The sequence below is a fragment of the Charadrius vociferus genome, unplaced genomic scaffold (assembly GCF_000708025.1).
Source record: "Charadrius vociferus isolate BGI_N301 unplaced genomic scaffold, ASM70802v2 scaffold958, whole genome shotgun sequence".
Lineage (NCBI taxonomy): Eukaryota > Metazoa > Chordata > Aves > Charadriiformes > Charadriidae > Charadrius > Charadrius vociferus.
This window is the reverse complement of record NW_009649741.1, coordinates 633,926-658,573: the sequence shown is the minus strand read 5'-3', so window position 1 is coordinate 658,573 and position 24,648 is coordinate 633,926. Positions and strand designations below refer to the sequence as shown.

Below are 24,648 nucleotides of genomic sequence, written 5' to 3'. Positions count from 1 at the left end.
GGTGGGATAAGCCGCCGGCCGCGGGAGGAAGATGCGGGCAGTGGTCGCCAGTGGGGCGGCATCGTGCCCCTGTGCGCGACCCCGCGGCCCCTCAAAGCAACCACGGTCCGGGCAACCCCCTCGCGGCTTTCGGCTCCCGACCCCCCTTTCCTCAGCGAGGCTAATAAGGAGGAATGTGCCGCAGTCATTTCATTTAATAGTTTATTTTCAGACTTGTTCGGAGCCGTCTAGCCAGCTTCCTGATTGAGAGTGGTCTGTAGGACCCGGGTAATGTTCTGGCCACCGTTCCCGTAATGTAATTACGTTTGTATCGTCTCCAAGTGAAAGGGTGCAAATAAGGTTCCCTCGCACATCTGGTGGAAAACACAAAGCTCGTTACTATTTAAGCCAGAAGCAGCTCACCAGACTTAAAATCTCTGAGACAGAAGGGATGGTGGAGAAGAATAAAATATCAGTTATAAGTGGAACTCTGTTGAACTGAAAGTAAGGGAAAGTAATCTCCGGCTGAATTTACTGTAGAGACAATAGGGCCGGATTCTGGCACTTGAAAGGAAAACCACGGGAAGCAGGAGGAGCCCTGCCTGAGGGGCTGTAGCACTGGGCCCACTTGTGCACTGAAGTTACCAAAGCTTACTCCCCCTCCGCCTTTAGTTTTACTGTACTGCTCTGTCTACTGGAGTTAATACTTGATTTAACATGGGGTTTAGCTTTGCTGGAACATTTTTGGAGTATGTCGGGATTGACTTTAATGACATAAGCATCTCTGGTAGAACAAACTAACAAAGGCGCTTTGTTATGTTTTCTTGTCTCAAAAAATGCTGAAGTGCCATAGTAAAAAGCATCACTTGAGAAGTCCATGTGTGCCCTTATTCCTCATCTCACAGTCCCAGTTCAGCATTTGGGATGTCCCTGGAAACTTCTGAACCATAAGGTGGTATTGAAGAAATCTCAGGGAGGTGCCGAGCATCCTCTAAATAACGTGGGGCTTGGTGCTGAGTGCTTTGCAGGATTGGGCCTTGTTGGAATCAATGTTGGTAGAAGGAGCAAGTTGTGGCATGAGGTGGAGACTGTGGTGCTGAGGGAGAGTAGCCTGGAGCAGGCAGGAGGGGACATCTTCCCTGGGACCCCTGCTCTTGCTGTGCTCTCTGCTGGAGGAGTCTCTGGGGTCTCATGGTGGGCAAAGTGCTGGGCTTGGGAGGAGCCACTGAAGCCGAAATGGGTGAAACGGAAAGCCTGTGTGGTGCAGACCTGCCAGCGCTCACGTTCTTGGCTGATAAAGCACTGCATTTGTCTCCATAAACCCACTGGGGGAATGATGCCTGAGTGGCTTTTGTGAGTGATGAGTTGCTGGTGTGCCGGGGCTCCCTCGCTGCAATGGGATGAGCTCCTCTCCCTCCTCCATCCCCTCCAGTCTGCCAGACGCAAGTTGGTTTGGGCAGGAGCCCTCCCTTTTTGTTTGGTTTGCATCCTACCTTGCAAAATTGGAAAGTGGTGATTTTAGGTACCAGGGCAATGCAAAAATAGCATTGTTTGTAGTAATAGGATGGGGCTTTGTCCTCCTGGTGAAGAACTGTGCGGCTTTCCCAGGCAGCACATGCCAGACTTGCACCCGGCAAGTTTTTTATGGGCACACCTTCTGGCTTGTGAAAACTGGGTTTATGCACATAGCTTGGGGTTGCAATCGAGGGTGAAGATGCAAGATTTAGGTAGGAGCTTGACAAGCTGGATTCAGAGTAAAGTTAACCCTGCGCTGAAAGGGCTCGGTCACTAAATCACTGATGGCCCCTTGATGTGCACTGAGCCTCAGTGGACGTACCCCTAATGCAGAGAACTTATATCTCCAATCCAGCTCCCCAAAGCCAACATTATTTCACACAAGTTATTGAAAATGCAGTTTTGCACAGGGACGTTTGTTCAGAAGCAATTCAGTAGATGCTGCCGTTAGTTCTGGTTTCTGCTGGAGAATATGTGTGCTGGAAGAGATTTCCTGAAACTGCAATTTCGATAGAAGACATACTTCTCCTAAAAGTTTATGGAATTCCTGGCATATTTTCCATTTGGCAATTTGCATTAATTCATAAAGGTAAATACACTTATCATTGCAACAACAAAAAAATACCTTTGATGACTCCTGCAGGCAAAATGAGTGGAATGTGATATGGATGGAAAATACTCTTATCTGCAGGAAACAACTTTTGCCCCATGGATAAAATCAGTAATGCTGATTATTTTGTTGTTTCAGGAGGACAAAAAATGTTTCATATGTGATTCTGAGAATCCCTTCCACGATACTCTCAATCCTGACAGTCATCGCATTGAAAATGTCGTCACCACGTTCGACCCGAATCGCCTGAAGCTCTGGTGGCAGTCGGAAAATGGTACAGGGGTTTGTCCGGGAGCCATTTCCAGGGCTGGGAGCTGCTTTCCCTCCTTTTGTTTAAGGGTACCTGCGGGTTTGCTGTTATCTCTGCCCTGGAGATTATTGCTGTGTGAAAGATCATGCTGTTGGAGGAGGGCTGAGTAAAACCGGCTGCTTTTGTGTGCCCTGGAGCAGTCCTTAATCCGTAAGAAAGTGCCCTCAGCCCTCCTGGAGTCTTGGAAAGAGCCATCCTGCCACTTTGGAAAAATCCTTTCCTGAAGAGAAAAGTTTCCCACACTGGCTCCAGATCTCCCTCATGTTTGGGCAACGGGAGCGGAGCAGCCTTCCAGGAGTAAATATCCTGGGTCAGTGCTGCCAAGGAAGCACCGCAGGGCTTCCCCACGCTGCTGGGCTGGAGGGAGGGTGCGGAAGGAGGAGGTTTGGGCGCCAAGACGGGGGCTGCTGTCCTGCCTGCACACCTCCCGTTTCCCCGTCCTACCCCGGGAGGGCAAAGCCAAGGATATCTCTTGCCCTGCAAACTGCGTTCTCCCTCCTGGGCTCCATGTATCCGTATGCCAAACAGTAAAATGAACACCAGAAACAAGCCAACTAGTTTAAAAAAAAAAAAAATAATTGCATGTTAGTCATGTTAGTCGTGTTAGTTTGGTGGCGCTTTTTTTTTTTTTTTTAATCCTTCCTCTGTCCTTTTTACTTTTATGGTTATGCTTTTGGCATGCCTTCATACACAAAACAAGGCATCGAGGTTTCTCAAACAGCAGTCCTACGCTGAAGCCTTAAAGCCAGCTGGACAGGATGGGATTTCTGCAAATGCATTGGCAGTAGCTCTCTTGCTGTATATGAAAAATAAAATGGTAATATTTGTAACATTTCTGCTGCCCAGTAAAGAAAGTTTTTCACTAAATCCTTTTTAACTATTTAGATCAGCCTAGCAAGCTGCTTGTCTCCAGCGGCTCTCTTCTAGCATTCCAAATAATTCATGTTTTTTGCAACAGGCTTGGCAGCATTCACACAGAAAAGTTCTTAGCTCATAAGGTCATGAAAATGTCCTTCAACAATAAAAAACAAATGATTCTTTCTGTCCAATTCATGTTTTCTTCTATTCAGGCATACAGCAGAAGGGACCATTGCTGCATGCTCCACATAATGTTACAGCTGGTTGAACATTTAAGTGCTTTATTGGTTTGTTATTTTCATTTCTTACCCTTTCTCCTCTCTGTAAATCTTGATATTTTTTTTTTAATTTCTAACTAACGTATAATTAGTATCCAGCTGTTCTGAGAGGTCTTTTCATATGACAACATAATATTTGTAACTGTTTTCATCCTTTCTGTGTAGAGTCCTTAACCCTAGGTAGTCATACAGCAGAGTTTGGAAAACCTTTTGCTTCTCACCAGTTTCTTAGCTCTCTTGACTGCAAAGCAGGGCTGTGATAGCTGTTTGAGGGGCTATTTCAAAACCAGGTTGTAAAGGAACTGTTCCTGTGTCCGGATGGACAGGAGAGTCCAGAGGGAGTGAAGAAAGGTGGGAAACAGGCATCGGTGAGATTTGGGGCGTTAGGGTTGCAGAAGCTCATGCCTCTGTTGCTGCCAAGACAGGCTGCAGTGTGTGAGGACAGCCTGGGGTCACCACGCAGGTCTGGGCTCAGCGTCCTCATTGTACCAGCCACTGGGTGCTTTGGTGCCGGGACCCAGCCCATAGTCGTTCCCATCCTTACCCTACCTCTGGTGATGTTAGCCATGTTACGCAGCCTGAAATAACAGCAGTGCAGGCTCACGCTTTGGGTATAGTGTTAGGTGCAGGTGATGCACAGGAATCCCATGTGCGATGCACTCTTCAGCAGGTTCTTGGTGTCTCCCTGCACCTACCACTACCTGTAGTAGTGCACTAACCCCTCATATCCCTTTTTGACAGCAGAGCCAAGTGGCAAAGAAGGGAGTCCCTATGCCACTGGAGCGAAGAGCTTTGGCAAAGTTTGATGTAGAGGCTGGTGGGTGTCTTTGTTTGCTGCACGGCTTCTTTTCTTTGCCCCTGCAGGTCTGGAAAATGTGACTATCCAGCTGGACCTGGAGGCTGAGTTTCATTTCACTCATCTCATTATGACCTTCAAGGTAAGGAAGCTGCAGCCTTACTGTGAACCCTGAAACACGAGGAAATGAGAGGTCTCATAGTCCTTCACGTTTATTTGATTTTTGGGCTTTGTCTCAGCTGGTTTTTTTAGAGCTGCCAACCATTAAGTGACTTTTGGCTTCAGTTTTGTTTGAACTCCAGTGAGGCTGCAGAAGGAGTCATACTGAAGCTGGGGTTTGTGGTGGTGTCGCTCTCTGGTGGTTGTGTTCTAGAAGATCGTTTGCTAAATCATATAGCAGCAAGGATTTTTCTTCTTAAAAAAAATTGGCCATGGTATCGGTTTTCATTTGGCAAATGGAAAGGTCTTCAGGAAGAAGGAACATCTGTACACAAAGTGTCTTTGTTTCTTTACAAACAGATGTCTTGGAATGGCAGATTGTGTCCCGTACATCTTAAATCGCAGGCAAGCGCTAGCGGCAACCCTCAGCTGCCGTTTCAGGGGCTTCAGTTCCTGCCGGGCTAAATCCCTGCTCTTCGCATGTAGAGAAATTAATTTCTTCATTTTTACCCATCAGCTTTCTTGGAGAGGTCGTTCCTCTTTCCTGTGGTGTCAACTTGGGTTTCTCCCCCTGCCTCATGGTGGTGGCTGAGGTGCAAGGTGGTCCTTTCTGCCAGACCCCAGCAGTGAGGGATCCCTGAGAGACCCCTGACCCAATGTGGGTGCTGCGGTGCCACTGGCCTTGGTCTGCCATCAGGAGGAAGACTGTGGGGGAAAGATAGTTTTAACGATGATTTGTTGGCTTTGTTTGTATGGTAAACACTTGAGCTGCCTTACCTCTGGGTTGCTACTTTTTTTGTTGGGTGAGATACCCAGTTTGTAAGTTGGGTGATATTTTCAGCCAGGAAGCAGAAAGACAGTTTCTTTCCGGCTGTGACAGAAATGCTTTTGTTCTTGGCTCTGGGAGGGCCTCCTCTGAACACATAAAGCTAATGAAGAGACTGTTGGCATTTCTCGGTAGGTGTAAGTCAGGTGTTAAATGAATACCTGCTCTTCAAAAAGCAGCACATAAATTGAAACATGAGATTTTTAGGTCAGAGGGATTAGAAATTTTTAAAAACCTCATTAGCTAGTTGTTCTAGAGTTAATTATGTGTAGGTAAGAAGGATGGTGGTTTGTGTGAAGCCAATGCAGCCTGCCAGAGCCTGGGCAAGGCCAGCTGGAGGAGGGTCACTGGGAATTGAGGAGTCAAATGCAGCAGGAGTGGATGAAGCTGAACCTCTCAGTCTCCTTAGAGAAGAAGGTTTTCTTAATACAGCACAGAAGATGGCTGGCACTGGACAGCGGAGATACTGTGAAAGGTAGTGTGGTCAGACAAAGAGAGATGGGCAATCCCAGGGCTTTTCTGAGCATCAGAGATAACTGCTCAGCAAGAACTTCTGGCCATCAGAGCTGGAGGGGAAGCACCGTTAGGTCCTTTGCAGAAGGTTAGTCAAGGAGGTACAGCAAGGAAGAAGGCTGTGCTGCTTTCCACAAGCAGTGGAAAAAATCCTTTTGTCTCTCTAAAGCCCTGCTTTAACCCTCAGTTTTGAGAAAGGATTTAGAATCCAAAAAACTTACAAGTTTGCTTATTTATTGTAAGTGTGTTTAACGACTTGCAACTGAGTGCTGTCTTTTAAAAGATGGGTAGTCTGTGGTTTGATGCGTGTTACTTCAAAGATCTTTCTCTGAGCAGAAAGTGGGATATCAGTAGAAAAATATTTCCAATATTTCCAAATATTGGAAATAGTCAGTGCAGGGAGAGAGACTAAAATCCAGACATGTGGATTGTTCACACTTCAAAGCGCTCAATGTAAATGCAAGTAATAATTAATTGAATAAAATCTCTTTTGGTTTTCTTGCCATTAGACATTCCGTCCTGCTGCCATGTTGATAGAAAGGTCATCTGATTTTGGAAAAACATGGCAAGTATATAGGTATTTTGCATATGATTGTGAGAGCTCGTTTCCTGGGATTTCAACTGGACCCATGAAGAGAGTGGATGATATAATCTGTGATTCCCGATACTCCGACATTGAACCTTCAACGGAGGGAGAGGTCAGTAGGTTTTTTTCCAATATGTTTTTTGTATAAACTTTTTCCATATCAATTCAGATTCTCTTATTTTTAAAGCTGAATCTTTTATTGTACCATTTTTCCTCCAGGTCATATATCGTGTTTTAGATCCTGCTTTTCGAATTGAAGATCCGTACAGTCCAAGGATTCAAAGTATGTATGCAGTTACCTTTCAGGCATGTTTGGAAGCATTTCTCTGCTTATTTGCTAACTAAAACCAGTAAGCCACAAATAAAGCCACACATTAGCTCTGATAACAGTTTTGAAGTCATATAAATACATTTGTGGTGTGGCTTCTTTTCCTGACTCAGACAGTGATGTGCTGGGAAATAACTATCAGTATTGTCAACTCAATGCATTGCTCTTACACACATCATTGTAGTTGGTCCTTCTCTTAACTGATCGGGGATTTCTTTTCATTAAAGACCCCCTCCTGAAAATACGTGCAGTCACTGAGGGAAACCTTGGATTTCTTTAATTTCTTGAATACTATAATTGTACAGTATTCAGAAAGCAAAGAAGCAGAACTACAATGGTACTTATATCATTTCGCATTTCTACCTAAAATCAAGGGGGTCGTGTTTTATTTTTTAGAACATCTGAGCCATGACTTTAGAACAGTTGGCTGGACCACACAGATGTGGTCATAAAACACAAATTACTGTAGTGTTCATGTATGGTCATGACAACGCAAGAATGCAAAGGTAGAGAGATCTGTTGCTGAGCATGGCTCAAAGAGAAGCCTCGTGAGGCATTTGGCCTGAGTAGGGGACTGCAGTGCTTTGCCTTAAACTTGAACTCTGATTGAATATGCATTCTCAGTTTCGGTTCGTGTCCTTCAGTGTAAAGCTAAGTGGAGCAGAAGAAAATATCTGAAGTAGAAGAGTGTCTGCTAGTTGCTATATCAGCTGAATGGTGTTTTTTTTTAACCAACATTTTAAAAGAGAAACTCTGCTTTCATGGGCTTGAAGTGCTTTTTCAAGCCTAGTTTCAAGGCTATAAGACATTACACAGGATTCATAATATCAAAGCGAACATGTAGACTGAAGTAATTACTGCAATATTGTCTTCCCATGGATTATCCCCTGAGAACTTCTCCTTTGTATTTGGTCAGTGATGGGGTGTTGCTTCTTTCAGCAAAATGTAACTAATTATATTTGCTAGGAAAATTGGGCGTATAAGAAAGAATTATTCGTGTCTTGTTTCCAACTAAGATTTTTGCCAAAAGGCTTGTAACTCTTGAAGCTCCTGGTCCGCTTGTCAGCAGTTCCTTAATATCAGGTCCTTGCCCATCTTACATTTTAAAGCTCCAAAGAACCAGTGTCTTTTTGGTGGTACTGTTGTGCATACCTTTAATATTTGTGTTTGTGCCTGTTTATGTCTACAATAAAATAGACAAGTATTTTTAATTAAGCTTAAACTAACTCATACAGTGATAAACCTGTAGTAAAATAATATATTTTTTTTTAATTTGTGAGTATGAAGTGATATGATGTGTAGTATGTAAGTGCTGAAATTAAATCTGATCTAATCTGCCCATAGGAAGTGTGCTTGGGAAGTCACTCCTGGCTTCCTCCCATTCAATACAATATCTGGTAAATAATTCCAAAACGGGGTTTGTTTTTGTTTTTGTTTTTGTTTTTTGTGTCCCCTGCAGACCTATTAAAGATCACAAATCTGAGAGTCAAATTCATCAAACTGCACACGCTGGGAGATAATCTCTTGGACTCTAGGATGGAGATCAGAGAGAAGTACTACTATGCCATCTACGACATGGTGGTTCGCGGGAACTGTTTCTGCTACGGACACGCCAGTGAGTGTGCACCCGTGGATGGCTTTAATGAAGAAGTAGAAGGAATGGTAAATATTCATTCTTTTAGGTGATTTAAACATAAATTTAAAGATGACACTCTGCCCTCCCGCCCCCACTCATCACCCTTAATTTTTGAACAAGAAAACCATTAAGACTGTTCCTTCTCAGCAAACATATCTGTCATTATTGGTGTTAATCAAGGACAGAGAGCTCAGGTAAGGTGAAAATTGTTTTAGCATTCCTTTTCTAATTATGTTAAAGAGCTGATGAAATTAACAAGGCTGGAATGCAGAAGGGGAGTGTAACCATATGGGGCCAGAGACGGGTGAGTGCATTGTCTCCAACTCTTACCCTTAAATTGAAGTGAATAGAGGCATCAAAGGATGAAACACCTTTGTGAATAAGACATGACGTGTGTTTGTATCAGTCGTTATCAGCTGAGGAGTGGAGGCAGGAGCCTAATTAACGGCAAGCTCTGGAAGAAAATCCTGCTGCCTGTGTTGTACGCTGCTGCGCAAGTGCCACATCCCTTCTGGGTTCTGTTTTTCCCCATGATTTTTGCCTGACGGGCAGTAATAGTACCCCAGTTAATGAGTGAGTTATTAACTGGATGAAAATGTGGAGGCATACGGGGAGGTTGTGGGGGCTGTCCCAGGGGCTGCAGGATGCCAATGAGTGGGTATGCTCCATTGCCCCACGCTTTCGGTCAGTGTCTCCACCCGAGCAGCAGCAAGACTGGCTTTGCCTTCAAAGTGATGTCTCCAGTGCTGATAGTCTCCATCGTCTATGGCAGCAGCTGTCACACAATCACTGTTGGTCTACTTGGTGCTTGTTCTGTATATGTTGAAGGCAAAGTCTGGGGTTGGTGGATAAAACCCATCCAAACTGTTATCTTTGCTTTGAGAACCAAGGTACGGCGGGAAAGCAGGCGCTGGGCTAGTGACTATATCAGCTAGTGACTGTATAAGCTAGTGCTGATATAACTAGATGCATGTTAATAGCTAATTAACAGCTAATAAACAGCTAACTTTTAGGTCGAAGGGGCTTTTGTGATTATTGAGGTGGAACTGTACTCTCCTTGTTCATGTCTGAAAGCATTTATTCAGGCATTAGTTCCAGTAAGGAAAGGACGAATTTGTATGAGGACATTCTTACCTTGGCAGGACGCTCCTGTGGCCTTTTATGTCTTCCTACGTGCAGTTACGTGCATTAGAGTCTCCAAAAGTATATCCATTATGTACTGGCTATATTTTGCATTAATTGCAGCATGGGGTTTTTTCCTTCCTCTTTTATAACCAACTATATTCCTCTTCTTTTTTTTGTTTTGTTTTTTAATGACAGGTCCATGGGCACTGCATGTGCAGACATAATACAAAAGGGTTAAACTGTGAACAGTGTTTGGATTTCTACCATGACTTACCCTGGCGACCCGCTGAAGGCCGCAATAGTAATGCATGCAAAAGTGAGTTTGAATAAAATTGAGGACTGGAGTCTGGTGTGAGCGTTGCATGCTGTTACTTGGGAACTTGTGGCAATATATAAAGTCCTGCATGTTCTTTGGTTGACTTTGATGTGTCTTTTCTGCACACTTGCATCTCCCCTGGGACCGGATTCTTAATTAACTTTCTGTCTTTGTCACAGAGTGCAACTGCAATGGCCACTCCAGCCAGTGCCACTTTGACATGGCTGTGTACATGACGACGGGGAATACCAGCGGGGGAGTGTGTGACGACTGCCAGCACAACACCGTAGGACGCAACTGTGAGCAGTGCAAGCCCTTCTACTTCCAGCACCCAGAGAGAGATCTGCGAGACCCCGACGTCTGTGAGCGTAAGTGCAGCCCCGCTCCTCGGGGTGGCAATGGCCATGGCATCCTGGCCATGGCCCCCAAGGGCTTTCCCTGGAGAATTTAGGATTTGCTCGCCTTCTTTTGGCCAGTGCTGTGCTCCCGAACAAAGATCCTTGAGGGAGGGTGGTTGCCTTGGACATCTTGAGCGAGCCTGGCTGGGTTTTATTTTGTCTTCGAGAATCTGGAAATCTATCAGGTCATTACATGTTCCACCCATATCATGTCTAATGCAGGAACGATACAGTCTTTCTACACAGCAGCTGAGTTTAAATAATTCAGTGTGAGACTTGGCCTTTTCTTTTGTAGCAGTTAATAAAACACTCACGATGCTTCCTTCTTAGCTTGCAACTGTGACCCAGCTGGCTCCCAAAATGGTGGCATCTGCGATCGCTACACCGATTTCTCCGCTGGCCTCATTGCCGGACAATGCCGTTGTAAATTATTTGTCGAAGGGGAGCGTTGTGACCTCTGCAAAGAAGGTTTCTATGGTCTGAGTGCCGATGACCCAGTGGGTTGTCAGTGTGAGTAAAAACATATGTTCCTTTATGTGTGATCAAAAGCTCTTTGAGAAGCCATTAGAGCTGGGAGAAGTTGGTTTCTGGGGTGGTTTGTTTCCCCTTTGTTTCATCTTTTTGCTGAAGGAAAAACATTCTTGTAGATTTGCCGTAGTTTGGAGTCCACCCGCCCTTAAAACTCAGTTTCCCAGCTGATCCTTCTAGTGTATTCAGTGGAAATAGCAGGATCCTCCTTATTTGTTTTTAATTATAAGTCTCTAAGCCAGGGAAGTTTTACAGGGATTGGTGGTGGGCAAAGTGTGTAATTAATCTCTGTCCTGGGGAATTCAGGGGAAGCTTTAATGTAAATATCTAAGTTGAACACTGCCTAAAATGTAACTCCAATCCTGTGTTTTGACCTGCCTGTTTGTATTTCCCAATCTAGCTTGTGCGTGTAATCCTCTGGGTACCCACCCCGGGGGGAATCCTTGCGATTCGGAGACAGGAAACTGCTATTGTAAGCGCCTGGTGACAGGAAAGCAGTGCAATCACTGCCTGGTAAGTACCTTACCGTAAAATAAATTAGGAGACACTGGTGTGAGGGAGGCTGGTGTGTGGAAAGCATGGAACAAGGTGCTGGCTGCTGTCTCTTGACTGCCTGCGGCTGTGTGCCTGGCGTTCAGGCTGGAGCCGGCACCTCGGGATGTCAGGGGCCGTGAAGCATGCTGTGATTACAGGGAGCTGGGAGGCACATCAAGGCAGACAAGAGCATACAGATTAATTCGCAGAACCATAAGGAGGGAGACATTAGGATACCTGTAGCGGTTGCTCTGTGAAAATGAGGGATCTGGGGCAGTTCTGCTGGAGCCCTTGCTGGGGTGAAAGACAAAATGGTCAGGTCAGAGAAACAGCGTTACCAAAAAAATTGCTTTCTATACAGGCCATTATTTTAGGCAGAGATTATTTCATACACATACATATCCATACAGTGCTTAAACGTGCCGGAGTGTTGTAGAAACACACTGTCAGATAACTGGATGTGTTTGTATAAACACTGACAGGCTGTCTTATCTAACAGTGAACTACATGGAAAAGCTAAACAGGTCTGTCTTGGGGACAAATGGCAGAGTAGCAGCCCTGCAAGGGTAGTGCCCCGTACAAATCCCCACTGCCACACATGCGGCTCTCTGCGTGACGTACTGGGCTGTGATTTTCCAAGCCTTTCATGGGTCAGGAGCCCAAACTGGTGTAAATGGTGCAGTAGAAGTGAGGTCTCTGAGCTTGGGGCCTCCTGAATCTTGCTTTTAAAACTATGTGGAAAGATGTGTTTTTTTTCTCAAACCCTTGAGATGGTCAGTAAAGTGGAGAAAAGCAGGTGGGGAGATAGTGTTGGTGGTTGTAGGGGTAGATCCACAACCAGGGGAGCTGGATTCGTGGGTTGGAGGGCAGTCTGGGGTAGCTTATGCTGAGTATTTCAAAATGTGCCTTTTGGGGTAGATGGGGTTAAATCACCACCAGGTTACAGTGCTGGTGATGTTTCTTCCTGCAGCCTGAGCACTGGGGCCTGAGCAATGACATGGATGGATGTCGGCCATGCGACTGTGACCAGGGAGGAGCACTGAACAACAAGTGAGTCTCAGCCCGGTTACTCTCCTGTAATCATTTACCCCAGTGAGTTTTGCTTCATTTGCAACCACAACATCAGGGCTCAGTGTGCTCTGGAGGAGGATGTTTGGGACCATATTTCTGCTCCAGAAAGTGGCAGGTCTTGATTGCAAGAGGTGATAGAGGCATCTATGTCTTTTCTGTGCTGAACAGCCTCTGTTTGTGCCACCAGTGCAGGTGAACAAGTAAAACTGGTTTTAGTGTAGCTTTGCCTTTGGTCAGCCAGGGTAGGAGCCAGCCATGGGTTGAACTCTGCTTTGGCCATAACCTGGGGTATGGTCCCTGTCAAAGCTTTGGTTTAACAGGATCAAAGCAGGAATCAGGCAGTGACACAGGCCAGCAGACTGGTTCTTGGTTTGCTCCCAAACTGGCACTTTGGCCAGTCTGTCTGTCCGTCCACCAGTGCTAGGGAAAGCACGCTAGCTGCATGGTACTGCTACGTTGCCCCAGTGGTGCTGCGTGGGGTGGACGGGGACCTGGAAGTGACCATTGAGGAGATGGAGGTTTTTCAGAGAAGGTTTTGAAGATGCGTCCATCAGCAAGAGCATGTAAAGTGACTGGCTGAAATGCTTGGTCAGCAGGGTGCTGGATAGCCAGACTGCTCCTCTGACCAGAGAAGTTTTCTGTGAGTGTCAGACCCCAGGCTTTTCAACAGCAGCGCATTCCTTCGCTCTCTTTCCCCCCCGCCCCCCACTTCCCTTCACAAACCCTTTGAAACGTCCTGCTTTTGTCTAAAGCCACAGAAGTTTCCCAGGGGGGTGGATGAACTGTTTCCCGCTGAAGCCCACAGGACAAGACTGGGGGAGTCTGGGACTGGTCCCGCTGTGACTCCTGTAGGTTGTTACAGCCTGCGGACACCCCATCTGCGGCAGGGATCACCGTGGGAATGTCCCATGGGCTGTCTCTTCCCTCTGCTCCTGAGTGAATTATTACCCCTCGGCAGACAGCGGCACGGTCGTTAGTGATTATTTACTCCTTGGTGCTTGCTCCCTGTGCACAGATCGGTTACTCCGCACAGCTCATAACGGCTCCCCCGGTGCAGCCACTTCCAGGGGTTTGGGGTATGGCTTGGTCAGAGCCCAGCAAAGCTTTGTAGCCCACTTCCCATGCGCTGAGCCCAGCGATTGCAAAACCACTTGAGAAGGGGACATGGGGCGTCCTGGCGTGGGCAGGGAGCTGCTGCCCTCCCCCCCAGCCACAGGAGAGCTGCGAAGCCCAGCTCCGGCTCCTGGCTCTGCTCTCTAACTTCAGTGGGAAGGGAGAGCTTCGCGTTCCCCGGGGCTGCTCTCTTCAGCTGCTGAATTGCTGTCTCCTGGCTCCGTTTCAGGGTGTGGGATGCAACGCCTGGGGCAGCTGCACCTCGCCCTAAATTCATCCCCGCCACCCTGTAACCCAGGCGGTGGAGTCACCGCTGTCCCCCGAGGGGAAGCTTCCCAGCACCCCTTCTGGGGCAACTAGGGCACTTCTGGCATTTCAAAGTGAACATTTAAGTGAATCTCTGCAATTTCAAAGATTAATTCAGTTAAAAATTGCTCTTAGAATGTGGGTTTGAGAAGCCTAGAGATTTTCCGTGGAAACCAGAGGGGTTTGACTTTAGAAAATGTTTCTAAATTCAACTCAAATTTAAAGAAAGGATTGTCTTTTGGTGGACCATAAAACCTTCCTGTGAAAAAGTGTGAACGAATGCATGCAAAAATACAGCCTGTCGCAGGGTTCTTCATAAGTGGGGTGGAGTCCCTGGGGACAATAACACCACCAAAAGGCTGTTTGGGGATAGAGCTGTATTGAGAAAAGAAAATGGCTCACTATGAAGGAAGTGGAGCTGCTCTGTGTCACCCTGGACAGACCTTCTGCATTCCCCAGTGATGGCTTTGTCTGTCTCATGTCTTTGACTGTGTCTGTCCTACTCTAAAGCAGGCAGGTATGGTTTTTCCCTGTTCAGAGCTGCTGGTGGGTGACCTCTTGGGACGTGCTTTGCAGCACAGGAGAGCAGCTTGACGTCCCAGAGCATGCAGGGTCATGCACGTTCTTGCTTTGCCTGAGCCCGTACAAACAGATACACTGCTTGCATGGCCTGCAAGCCTGGAGCTGAAGGCTGCCCTCAGCTTGGAGGACAGACATGCCTCTTGGCGATGTCTGTGGTAGCAAGTGAAGCTCTCCCAGGACTGCTCTGTGGCCCCAGGGAACTGCCTGCATCTGTAGCATGAAATCCTCTCACCACCCAAACAGAGGAGACCGCATGCAAAGTGCCTACTGGAAATGGTCCCTGGCAGTGCTTGCTCCCAGCCTGAGTCTAGGAGTTGTCTGGGAGAATGATAGTTGGGTTGAGCCAAGACCGCGCTGCCATTTTAGCAGTGCAGATGGTCCAGCTGCAGAGCCCGAGAACATCTTGTGTCTCGAGGCAGCTGTGTCCAGAAGCACTTCTGCCTCTGTGCCAGTTAAAACGTCAAAGCTGGAATTGGCTCTAGCTGTGTCTCAGCATAGCCAAGATGTGTTGTACATTCACTGCTCTTCCATTTTAGCTGCTCGAGTGAATCTGGCCAATGCGAGTGCCGGCCCCACATGTTTGGACGTCAGTGTAACCAGGTGGAGCCTGGCTATTACTTCATTTCTCTCGATCATTACATCTACGAGGCGGAGGAAGCCAGCTTGGGTCCCGTGAGTAGCAGTTTTAGTGAGCTGGTGTGTCTGGACAGCTGTGGGAAAGTTGTTTCGCCATTTGGGTCTTGGAAGCGTCTGTTTTATACCCTGAGTGTTTTGCAATTAAAATGTGGAAAGCACAGAACTGAATTGAAAAATGTCAACCTGTAGCTGTTCAATCTAGTGTCGATAAATAGTGTAGTAATTTGGGGGAGGGGGGAACTGCGATTTTCCTTTTTAAACCCGTTTCTTTGATCATGACTGTACAGCTGTCAGCATCCCTTTCTGTACCCCTCTGCATACGTGCCCGCTGCACCCACTTCTCCTTCCCCTCTTATCTCAAGAGCGGTGGGACACCAACACTGGCTCTTCTCTTTGGTGCCACTGAAACCGGGAGAGAACAAAGCACGCATTTAAGCACATTGCCTTGGCTTTTGGATTTTTTGTACATCAGTAACATTTCTTTTATTAATGACTAAAACCATGGTTGATTGTGCAAAAAGCTGTTTTTGTAAGTGAGGTTGCCTCTAGGTTGTTTAGCCCGCTGGCGTGGGTCGTCAGGGTTTCTGGCTCTTTCTGTTCACCACTGCACAGCCTTGCTTTTAATTCATTAACAGCAGCTAGGTGATTACATCAATTATTTTTGCCTCCAGCAAGGAGTCAGGGAGGTGAGATAATGGTTTTTCTAAAGCAGCAGATCCTTGTCTGCCCACAATTGGGGCACTTTGTCCTAATTTATTTATTTCAGGCAAAACATAGCCACTTTGCTGTTTCAGCCAAGGCAGAGGATTTTTGCTGTTAGGTAAGGGCTATCAGAAGGGCTTTTTAAAGTACATTAATAGCAAGAGGAGGTCTAAAGAAAACATTAGGCTGGTACTTGTTGAAGGTCGTCGTCTGACTAATAGGGATGAAGAAAAAGCGGAAGCATTCAATGCATTTTTTTGCTTCGGTCTTTAATAATACTAATAGACTTAGGGCTGCCCAGTCCCCTCAGTCGGAGGACCACGGGTGTGGGAACAGTGACTTTCCATTTGTGGACACCGAAATTGTAAGGGACCAACTGAATGATCACAAGTCCATGAGGCCTGGTGGGATTCATCCCAGAGTACTGAAGGAGCTAGCAGACGTTACAGCAGGACCTCTCTCAATCATCTACCAAAGTTCTTGGGAGTCTGGAGAGGTCTCTGCTGATGGGGAGCTACCCAGTGTTATTCCCATCTACACCCAGGGAACTACAAACCTGTTAGTCTAACCTCAGTTCCTGGAAAAATTATGGAGAAGATTATACTGGGTACTATTGGAAGGCATTTCAAGAATAATGCAATCATCAGGCACAATCAGCATGTGTTCACAAAGGGAAAATCCTGTTCAACTAATAACTTGATGTCCTTCTATGATAAGGTCACCTGCCCAGTGGATGAAGGGAAGGCGGTGAAAGTAGCTTTTTCAGATTTTAGTAAGGCTTTTGATATTGTCCCTTACAGCATCCTTCTGGACAAGTTGTTCAACTGTGGGATGAGCAGGTTCACAGTGTGCTGGTAAAGAACTGGCTGAAGGGCAGAGCTTAAAAGATTGTAGTGAACGGGGCCACATCTGACTGCCGATCTGCCACCAGCACTGTTCCTCAGGGCTAATTCTGGGGCCAGTTCTGTTCAGCGTATTTATCAATCATCTGGATGCAGGAGTTGAACACACCATTAGCAAGTTTGCTGATGCTACCAAATGAGGAGGTGCTGTTGACTCTCCTGAGGGACGACAGGCCTTGCAGAGGGATCTAGATAGATTGGAGCATTGGGCTATGATTAATGGGATGAAATTTGACAAGTCCAAATGCCAAACCCTGCACCTAGCATGAAGTAACACTAGGCACAAGTATAAACTGGGAGTAGAGTGGCTGGAGAGCAGCCCTGCAGAAATGGATCTGGGGGTGCTGGTTGACTGCAGGCTCAACAGGAGTCAGCAGTGTGCTCTGGCAGCCACGAGGGCAACCCCCATCCTGGGATACATCAAACACAACATACCCAGCCAGTCAAAAGAGGTGATGATCCTGCCGCATTCAGTGTTGGTGTGGCCTCACCTTGAATACTGTGTGCAGTTCTGGACCCCACAATTTAAGAAGGATGTGAAGGTCCTTGAATGTGTCAAGAGGTGGGCAACAAAGCTGGTGAAAGAGCTGGAAGGAATGTCCTGTGAGGAGCGGCTAAGGACTTTGGGCTTGTCTCATTTGGAAAATGACAGCCTGAGGGGCAACCTCATTGTCTTCTACAGCTTCCCAAGCAGGAGAAGTGAAGAGGGAGGTGCTGATCTCTTCTCCGTGGTATCCAGTGAACAGGACATGTGGGAACAGTTCAAACCTGTGCCGAGGGGGTTTAGACTGGACATTAGGAAGCATTTCTTTACTGAGAGGGCAGTCAAACACTGGAACAGACTTCCTAGAGAGGTAGTCGGGGCCTCAAGCCTTTCAATGTTTAAGAGGCATTTAGACCATCATAGAATCATTTAGGTTGGAAAAGACCTTCCAGATTATTGAGTCCAACCATAAAGCTAACACTGCCAAATCCCACTAAACCATGTCCCTAGACACCACATCTACATGTATTTTAAACGCCTCCGGGGTGGTGACTCAACCACTTCCCTGGGCAGCCTGTTCTAATGCTTGACAACCCTTTTAGTGAAGAATTTTTTCCTAATATCCGATCTAAACCTCCTCTGGCGCAACTTGAGGCCATTTCCTCTCATCCTATTGCCTGTTACTTGGGAGAAGAGACGGACCCCCACCTGGCTACAACCTCTTTTCAGATAGTTGTAGAGAGCAATAAGGTCTTCCTTGAGCCTTCTTTTCTTCAGACTAAACAACCCCAGTTCCCTCAGCTGATCCTCATAGGACTTGTTCTCTAGACTCTTCACCAACTTTGTTCACCTTCTCGGGTCAGGCTCCAGAACCTCAGTGTCTTTCTTATAGTGAGGGGCCCAAAACTAAACACAGTGACCTTAACAACATGTTTTAATTTTTGATCAACCCCAAAATGGTCAGGCAGTTGGACTAAATGGTCATTGTAGGTTCCGTCCAACTGAACTATTCCATTCCATTCCAAAACTGTGGAGAGGGCAGACAGCGCAGAGCAGAAGTTGAACTGCAGTGGAGGGTGTGTGAGCTGGCAGAAGGGTTTTGGTGCATCGCTGTCTGCCCAGCTGGAGAGGTGATACCCTAGCCCTCCCCAAGGCTCATGGCACTCAGGGATGGAGGAGCTCGACATGAAAACCCACCTTGCCAAGCAGAGCAAGGGGATGTGCCACTGGTTGCCTTTTAAAACCTTCAGAACAAACCATTTTTTTAAAATGCCAGTACTGAAAAATATTTCTTACTAAACTGGTGGCAGAATAGAGCTCTGAATTTCCAGGCAAGGGCTCAGCACAACACAAAACCAAGTGGCACAGAGCTGCAGAGATTTTCGGGCAGTGTCAAGCCCCCATGCTCCCCACAGCTGCATGCCCTCGCTTATGTCCTGCCTGCGATCCTTTCTGGGGAGCTCCAACCCTTTGTGTAAAGCTGAAGGGTAATAATTTATAGCCAGGTTCTCTTCAAAGAGTGTGCGAATACATGAGGGGACATCCTGAAGTGATATGTATATATATAGACATTTCCTTACATTTTATCCCTTTCTACTGAAGCAGCTTCCTTAGGAATGCACAGGATGTTTTTCTATGGAGAGAACTATTCATGGATGCAGATATGTTTGAAACAGGAAGTTTGAACATCACACGTTTCCATTTTCTGTTACCTTTTTCCTCTTCTTTGCTCTATATAAAGAGTAGCAGATGAAAACCTGTCACCTCAGATGGAAAGGAGTGACCAGATATTGATTTGGCTGTTAAATATCTGTTGATGATTAGGTTCTCTGTTATTTAGCGACAACTTATTCATGACAGCCGTGATCTGCTTTTCAAATGTTATCCTGAGCAGTGGTTTGGAGCAGCCTCGTGTAGTCAGGAAGTAATTAGCACTCAGCTTGGGCGGTTAATAGGGCAGTTATGTGCCACTGCAGTAAATCCCACTGCTACAAGTATGATGTGAAAGTCCGTACGGTGAACGAGATGTCGGAGCTGGTGGATTAGTTGCTCGTAGCGAGTTTTTAAATTTAATTCCCCACTATAACAGAGAAATGGATGAAGAGTTGTGCAGTGTTGTTTTATTTTATCTTTCTTGCTTTTTATATATTGTTAAGCAGAAGGGCAACTATGTGCACGCACATGGGTTTAAAAGAGAATTTGTGTTCTCTGGGATGCAAACAATGGATGCTGTGATCCAGAAGTGATCCATCAGCAGAATTCATCATTTCATGCACTCCCATGGGGCCTGCAAATTTAATGTATCGGTATTGAAATCTCTGCCCCTGTTTTTGTAGGGAGTAAACATAATAGAGCGCCAGTACACGCCAGACCGCACACCATCATGGACAGGCATAGGATTTGTAAGGGTCCCTGAGGGGGCTTACCTGGAATTCTACGTTGACAACATCCCCTACTCCATGGAGTATGATATTCTGGTCCGCTATGAGCCACAGGTAGGTCTGTGAGTGTGGGCATTGCTGCCTCCTGGCAGGCACTGGATGTCCCAGTGCATGACTAACAGGAGCCCAGTGCTTTCAGGGGTCATCAGGACTCAAAGACAAGGGTGGACACTCTGTTAAATGTCTGAGATGTAAGAAAATCCAAAAAGATATTGACAGTTACTAGTATTATTTACTTTACAGTTTTGTTCATTAGTGCTTTGTTTCAGCACCTGTTTAATGAGCAAATTAAAAAGTGACAAGTCCCATCAGGACAGATTAGAATACAAAGTTGGCATCAGCCAGGTGGTCTTCTCATGGGTGGAAATGCTGTTATGCACTGTAGGAGACAAACTGCCCGTCTTGGATGTCGAATGCCTGCAGCCAAGAGCTTGCGAGCAGTTGGTTTTGACTGTGGATAACTTGCAGGGTGAAGGCAAAGAGAAAAAATCCCCCAAGCTCCTTACCTAGAGCTTGGCAGCAATTGACTGCAATGAAATACTCAGGTGTGGTACCCAGAGGTGGGGGAAGAGGAGGTCGCCAAACCAGCTGATGCCATGCTGCAGATGGGGCTGCTGACCACCTACACCTAGTCATTTTTTATTGGGAGGGAGGGAGAGAGAGAGACTGTTGTGCTGGAGGATGCCCAGGGGCACTTGCCTTGCCTTGTCTCAGCCCAAACCTGCAGCTTGTAGATGCCCCACTGATGCTGGAGCTGCAGCCCTATCCTCCTCAAAGCACAGTGACCACCCTGTGTGCACAGGCACACGCTTTTCCTGGCCTGAGCTCTGGATACTCCCAGGAGTTTACAGCCGTTGCTTGATGCTGATCAGCCTTTTTTCGCCCCCAGTTGCCAGATCAGTGGGAAAAAGCGGTGATCAGCGTCTCACGCCCAGGCAAGATTCCCACAGGTAGCCGGTGTGGCAATACAGTTCCTGATGATGATAATCAGGTCGTCTCACTGTCACCTGGCTCCAGGTTGGTATAACTGGATGGACCGAAAGCAGAAAAAACATGTAAAAAAGGGAGAGAGTAACATCACATTTTCAGTTTGCTATGGCCTCTATGAAAGTGGATGAAATTTAATTTGCAGTGGATTATAAAAACATACTTAGCATTGTGTCTGTAGACTCAAAGCTTTAAAGTTTATTCTTGTTTTCTGATTTGTGTTGTTCACTGAGTAAAGAGGGGGGAAGTGTTTGCACAGCCTGTGAAAGAACATCAGTAATATTCTTTACCTTGCCGATAAGCTTTTCCGGTTCTGACTTGCACAAACCCCTAAACTGCCTCTTCACATCATATCTTTTGTTCTGCCCGGTCTTGGCCGCTTTCTGTTATCTCGATTGCTTTATAGGGCCACCTGAAACACTTTATGGTGCTGGACGTTTGAAGTAAGAATTGTTTCCTTTTCCTAATCCAGATATGTCGTTCTCCCGCGGCCCGTCTGCTTTGAGAAGGGGCTGAATTACACCATCCGCCTGGAGCTGTCCCAGTACTCCTCGGTGGATACGGAGACGGAGAGCCCATACACACTCATTGACTCTGTGAGCAGAAATTATTTCGGGGATGTTCTGGGGTAAAAGTGTATTTAAAAGCCTGAAAGTTTGCATTTCGTCTGGCGTGCATCTGTGTGAATCCAAAGTAATATTTTAAAACATTGTTGCTTATGGCTGAAGCCAGATTTTAACTGAAAAATGTAAAGCAGTGTAGGTTTCTTCAGTCTCCGAGTATGTGGGTTGGTTTTCTGCTAAGAGGCTTTTGCTGTATTGTACAGGACTGCAGCTTGTTCCACAGACCTGTAGTTTCTTTGGGGAGGCTAATGTGTGCCATGTATGTCATGAATGCCAATATCAACCTTTTTCTTTTGAATTAACAGAATTTGGTAGATTTGGTAAGAATTTGGTAGATACCAGAACTATACCACCAAAACCTAGAGAAACACCATCATTTCCCTTCCAAATTCTGTCTGGCTGATTGCTTTTGGGCCAAAAAAGGACGAAAGGAAGCGGGACAATCCTGAATGTTCGTAATTATGGCGGAGGCTATTTATAAATAGTGATACTTTGTCATTGTAAAACTGTTTTGTAGCTTGTTCTCATGCCATACTGCAAATCGCTGGACATATTCACAGTGGGAGGCTCAGGTGAAGACGTGGTCACGAACAGCGCTTGGGAAACTTTCCAGAGATACCGGTGTCTGGAAAACAGCAGGAGTGTTGTGAAAACCCCTATGACAGACGTCTGCAAGAACATCATATTCAGCATTTCTGCGCTATTACACGAGACCGCATTATGTACGTAACCATCTGCTTGTAGGGCAAACTGCGTCTGGAAGCTGGATGGCGCTTCCAGGCAGAGAGGTTTGCACGGGGAAAGCATGTACATGGGATGAGGTAGGTAGTTCACGTCCTGCACTGTGGTACTCATTCCCCCTCATGCTTTTCTCTGCTCAGCATGCCAGTGTGACCCCCAGGGCTCCCTGAGTTCGGTGTGTGACCCCAGCGGAGGGCAGTGCCAATGTCGTCCCAACGTTGTTGGAAGACAGTGTGACAGATGCGCCCCTGGGACCTTTGGGTTCGGGCCGAGTGGATGCCGACGTATGTTAAATCCTTGGCTTTGGGCTGTCCTGTGGTTGGGACCCTACATATAGGGCTTGCTGGGGTAACACAGCCCCTCTCCCCATCTCCTTGCAGCATGCGAGTGCCATGTCCGAGGCTCTTACAATGCCTTCTGCGATGCGGAGACGGGCCAGTGCCACTGCTTCCCAGGAGTGTATGGGCGGCAGTGCGACCGCTGCCTGCCTGGCTTCTGGGGCTTCCCCAGCTGCCAGCCCTGCCACTGCAATGGCCATGCCGACGACTGCAACCCCTACACCGGGGAGTGCCTGAGCTGCCGGGACCACACAGCGGGTCACAACTGTGAGAGGTACGGCGTGCATACCCCCTCTCCTTCCCCCAGCAGGATGGGCGCAGCAGCTGTTCCACTCCGGTGCTGGTGCTTGGGCAGGTGTGAATGCATGGGGAATGTCCCTGGACAGTGGAAGCCAGAGCAGCACTAGTGGTCCTGGAGGGGGATGGGAGTGGAGATCCCCTCTTCCTTGCCTGTGGCTTCCCACCTTCCAGCAGCGCCTGCCCAGATGCCCGAGAATGCATTGCAGGACACCAGGGCTTCAGAGAGGCTTTTTTCCATTGCAAACCTCTCAAGAGGCACCTGCCTTGGGTCTCCTGCTCTTACACTGGTGTAAGCCAGACAAATTTGCCTCTGTGGGCACAGCTGCTCAGAGTGTGAGTGACACAGGAAAGCTGTAAGGATGTTTCTGTGCTTCGGTTCTTCACGGTGGTTGAAAACCTGGATGTAGTTATAACAAGGCTGCAGTACGTTTGCCTGTGCTCCCCTGCATGTCATGTACCCCATCACGCAGGTGCCAGGCTGGCTACTACGGAGACCCCGTCCTGGGATCAGGCGACCACTGCCGCCCCTGCCCTTGCCCTGATGGCCCTGAGAGTGGACGCCAGTTTGCCAGCGGCTGTTACCAGGATCCGGTCACACTGCAAGTCGTGTGTGTCTGTAGCATGGGATACATAGGTACTTGGTGGGTGCATGGAGGGGGCTGGTTGGGTTGAACCTCCTGGTGGAGAAGGGGTATGTTCATATTGGTTGTTGGATGTGACCATAGCACCAGCGTCAATGTGTTGCTGCTGGAGGTTGGCAGCACTTGGAAGGTGCCAGGGCAGTGCAGCTTGTGCAGGTGATGCCAGCACTACCATGAACCTCATCCTCGGCAGTGTGGGGAGGGATGACCGGTGGTCAGCAGAGGTGGACAGGACAGTAGTGGAACCGAGAGGACGAGTGTGCTGGCAGCTGGGCTGCAGCGCCATGCCTTGGTGCCCCAGGCAGTACCATCCATGCTGCACCAAGCTGCCGCTGCCTCTGTTGCTTTGAGCATGATCCGGTTAACCACCCCCCCACCCCCCCCATTAATGGCCTTTATTGTCTTGCCTCAGTCTTGCCATTTACGGGGCTGCACGCTAGCCAGCCGTGATGGTAATTCCCACCGTGCCTGTTTGTTCAAACAGGCAGTCGATGTGATGAATGTGCGTCTGGCTTCTTTGGGAGCCCCGACGAGGTTGGCGGCGCCTGCCAGCCATGCCAGTGCAACAACAACATCGACACCACTGACCCGGAGGCCTGTGACAAGAAGACGGGAATGTGCGTGAAGTGCCTGTATCACACGGAGGGCGAAAACTGCCACCTCTGCAAAGAGGGCTACTACGGGAGCGCCCTGCAGCAGGACTGCAGAAGTGAGTGGGGAGACACGGCCACAACCTCTCCGCCAGCCATGTCGTGGGGCAGCCTGAGCTCTTTTTAATTTACCTGGGAGCATTTGGAGTGGAGGGGAAACTTAATTGCCTCCAGCTGGAGTTGTGTGCAGCTGCCCTGTAGCTCAGCAGGGCTCCTGGGTGGGAGAGGAGTCCTTTACATTTGACAGGGAGAGCAGGGACAGCATTTACATGTGCTGAAAGGATGAGGCTTTTGCAGGAGGGGGGGTTCTTGCCCTCTTGTTAGCAGTCTTTGTTTACTTCTTCAGAGATGGTGGATGGCAGGGTGAGGGTTTGCCTTTTGTTTACACCATCATTCCTGCAGATGTGGCCGAACAGCAGGAGGGAGCCGAACCGGGCGGGCGGTGAGGAAGCAGACCCTCCTCTCCCTCCATGTCGGACACAGCCTGGCAGGGCAGACGGGTGGCTGGGTGGGCAAGCGGAGCCCTGCTCTGCTTGGCATGCCATCGCAGATCCACCACTGCAGCCAGCTGTCGGGAGCCGGGCAGACTTTGGCTTTGGTTGTGCACAGAGGGAGGAGAGGAAGAGGAAGACTAAGCTGCTTGAATGAGGGGCACCTGACGCCTCCTGTGTGCTGGGACAGAAGGTGCTGAGGTGTCCAGCCTGGGACATGGGGACAGCTCTTACGTGGTGTTGGATGTCATTCAGCACTGGGTCAGCCAGACCTGGCCATGGGCATTGGGACGTGCCAGCATCTGCCCGCTCCTCAGGGGACTCGGAGAACAAACTAAATGCGAT

At 47.7% G+C, this 24,648-nt stretch overlaps 1 protein-coding gene across 1 annotated transcript in view; it reads left to right on the top strand.

Annotated features, from left to right (window-relative positions):
• The first annotated feature begins 2,218 nt into the window (after positions 1–2,218).
• The window catches only part of LAMB1 (laminin, beta 1), a 44,539-nt gene continuing 22,109 nt past the window's right edge, over positions 2,219–24,648 (top strand). The window contains 19 exon segments of the mRNA XM_009890858.1: positions 2,219–2,378; positions 4,415–4,488; positions 6,354–6,542; positions 6,650–6,713; positions 8,218–8,420; positions 9,715–9,835; positions 10,015–10,203; positions 10,564–10,743; positions 11,162–11,274; positions 12,266–12,345; positions 14,904–15,039; positions 19,428–19,586; positions 20,422–20,549; positions 20,992–21,115; positions 21,660–21,864; positions 22,024–22,167; positions 22,264–22,495; positions 22,992–23,155; positions 23,647–23,871. Coding sequence (XP_009889160.1) covers positions 2,219–2,378; positions 4,415–4,488; positions 6,354–6,542; positions 6,650–6,713; positions 8,218–8,420; positions 9,715–9,835; positions 10,015–10,203; positions 10,564–10,743; positions 11,162–11,274; positions 12,266–12,345; positions 14,904–15,039; positions 19,428–19,586; positions 20,422–20,549; positions 20,992–21,115; positions 21,660–21,864; positions 22,024–22,167; positions 22,264–22,495; positions 22,992–23,155; positions 23,647–23,871 — 2,890 coding nt within the window.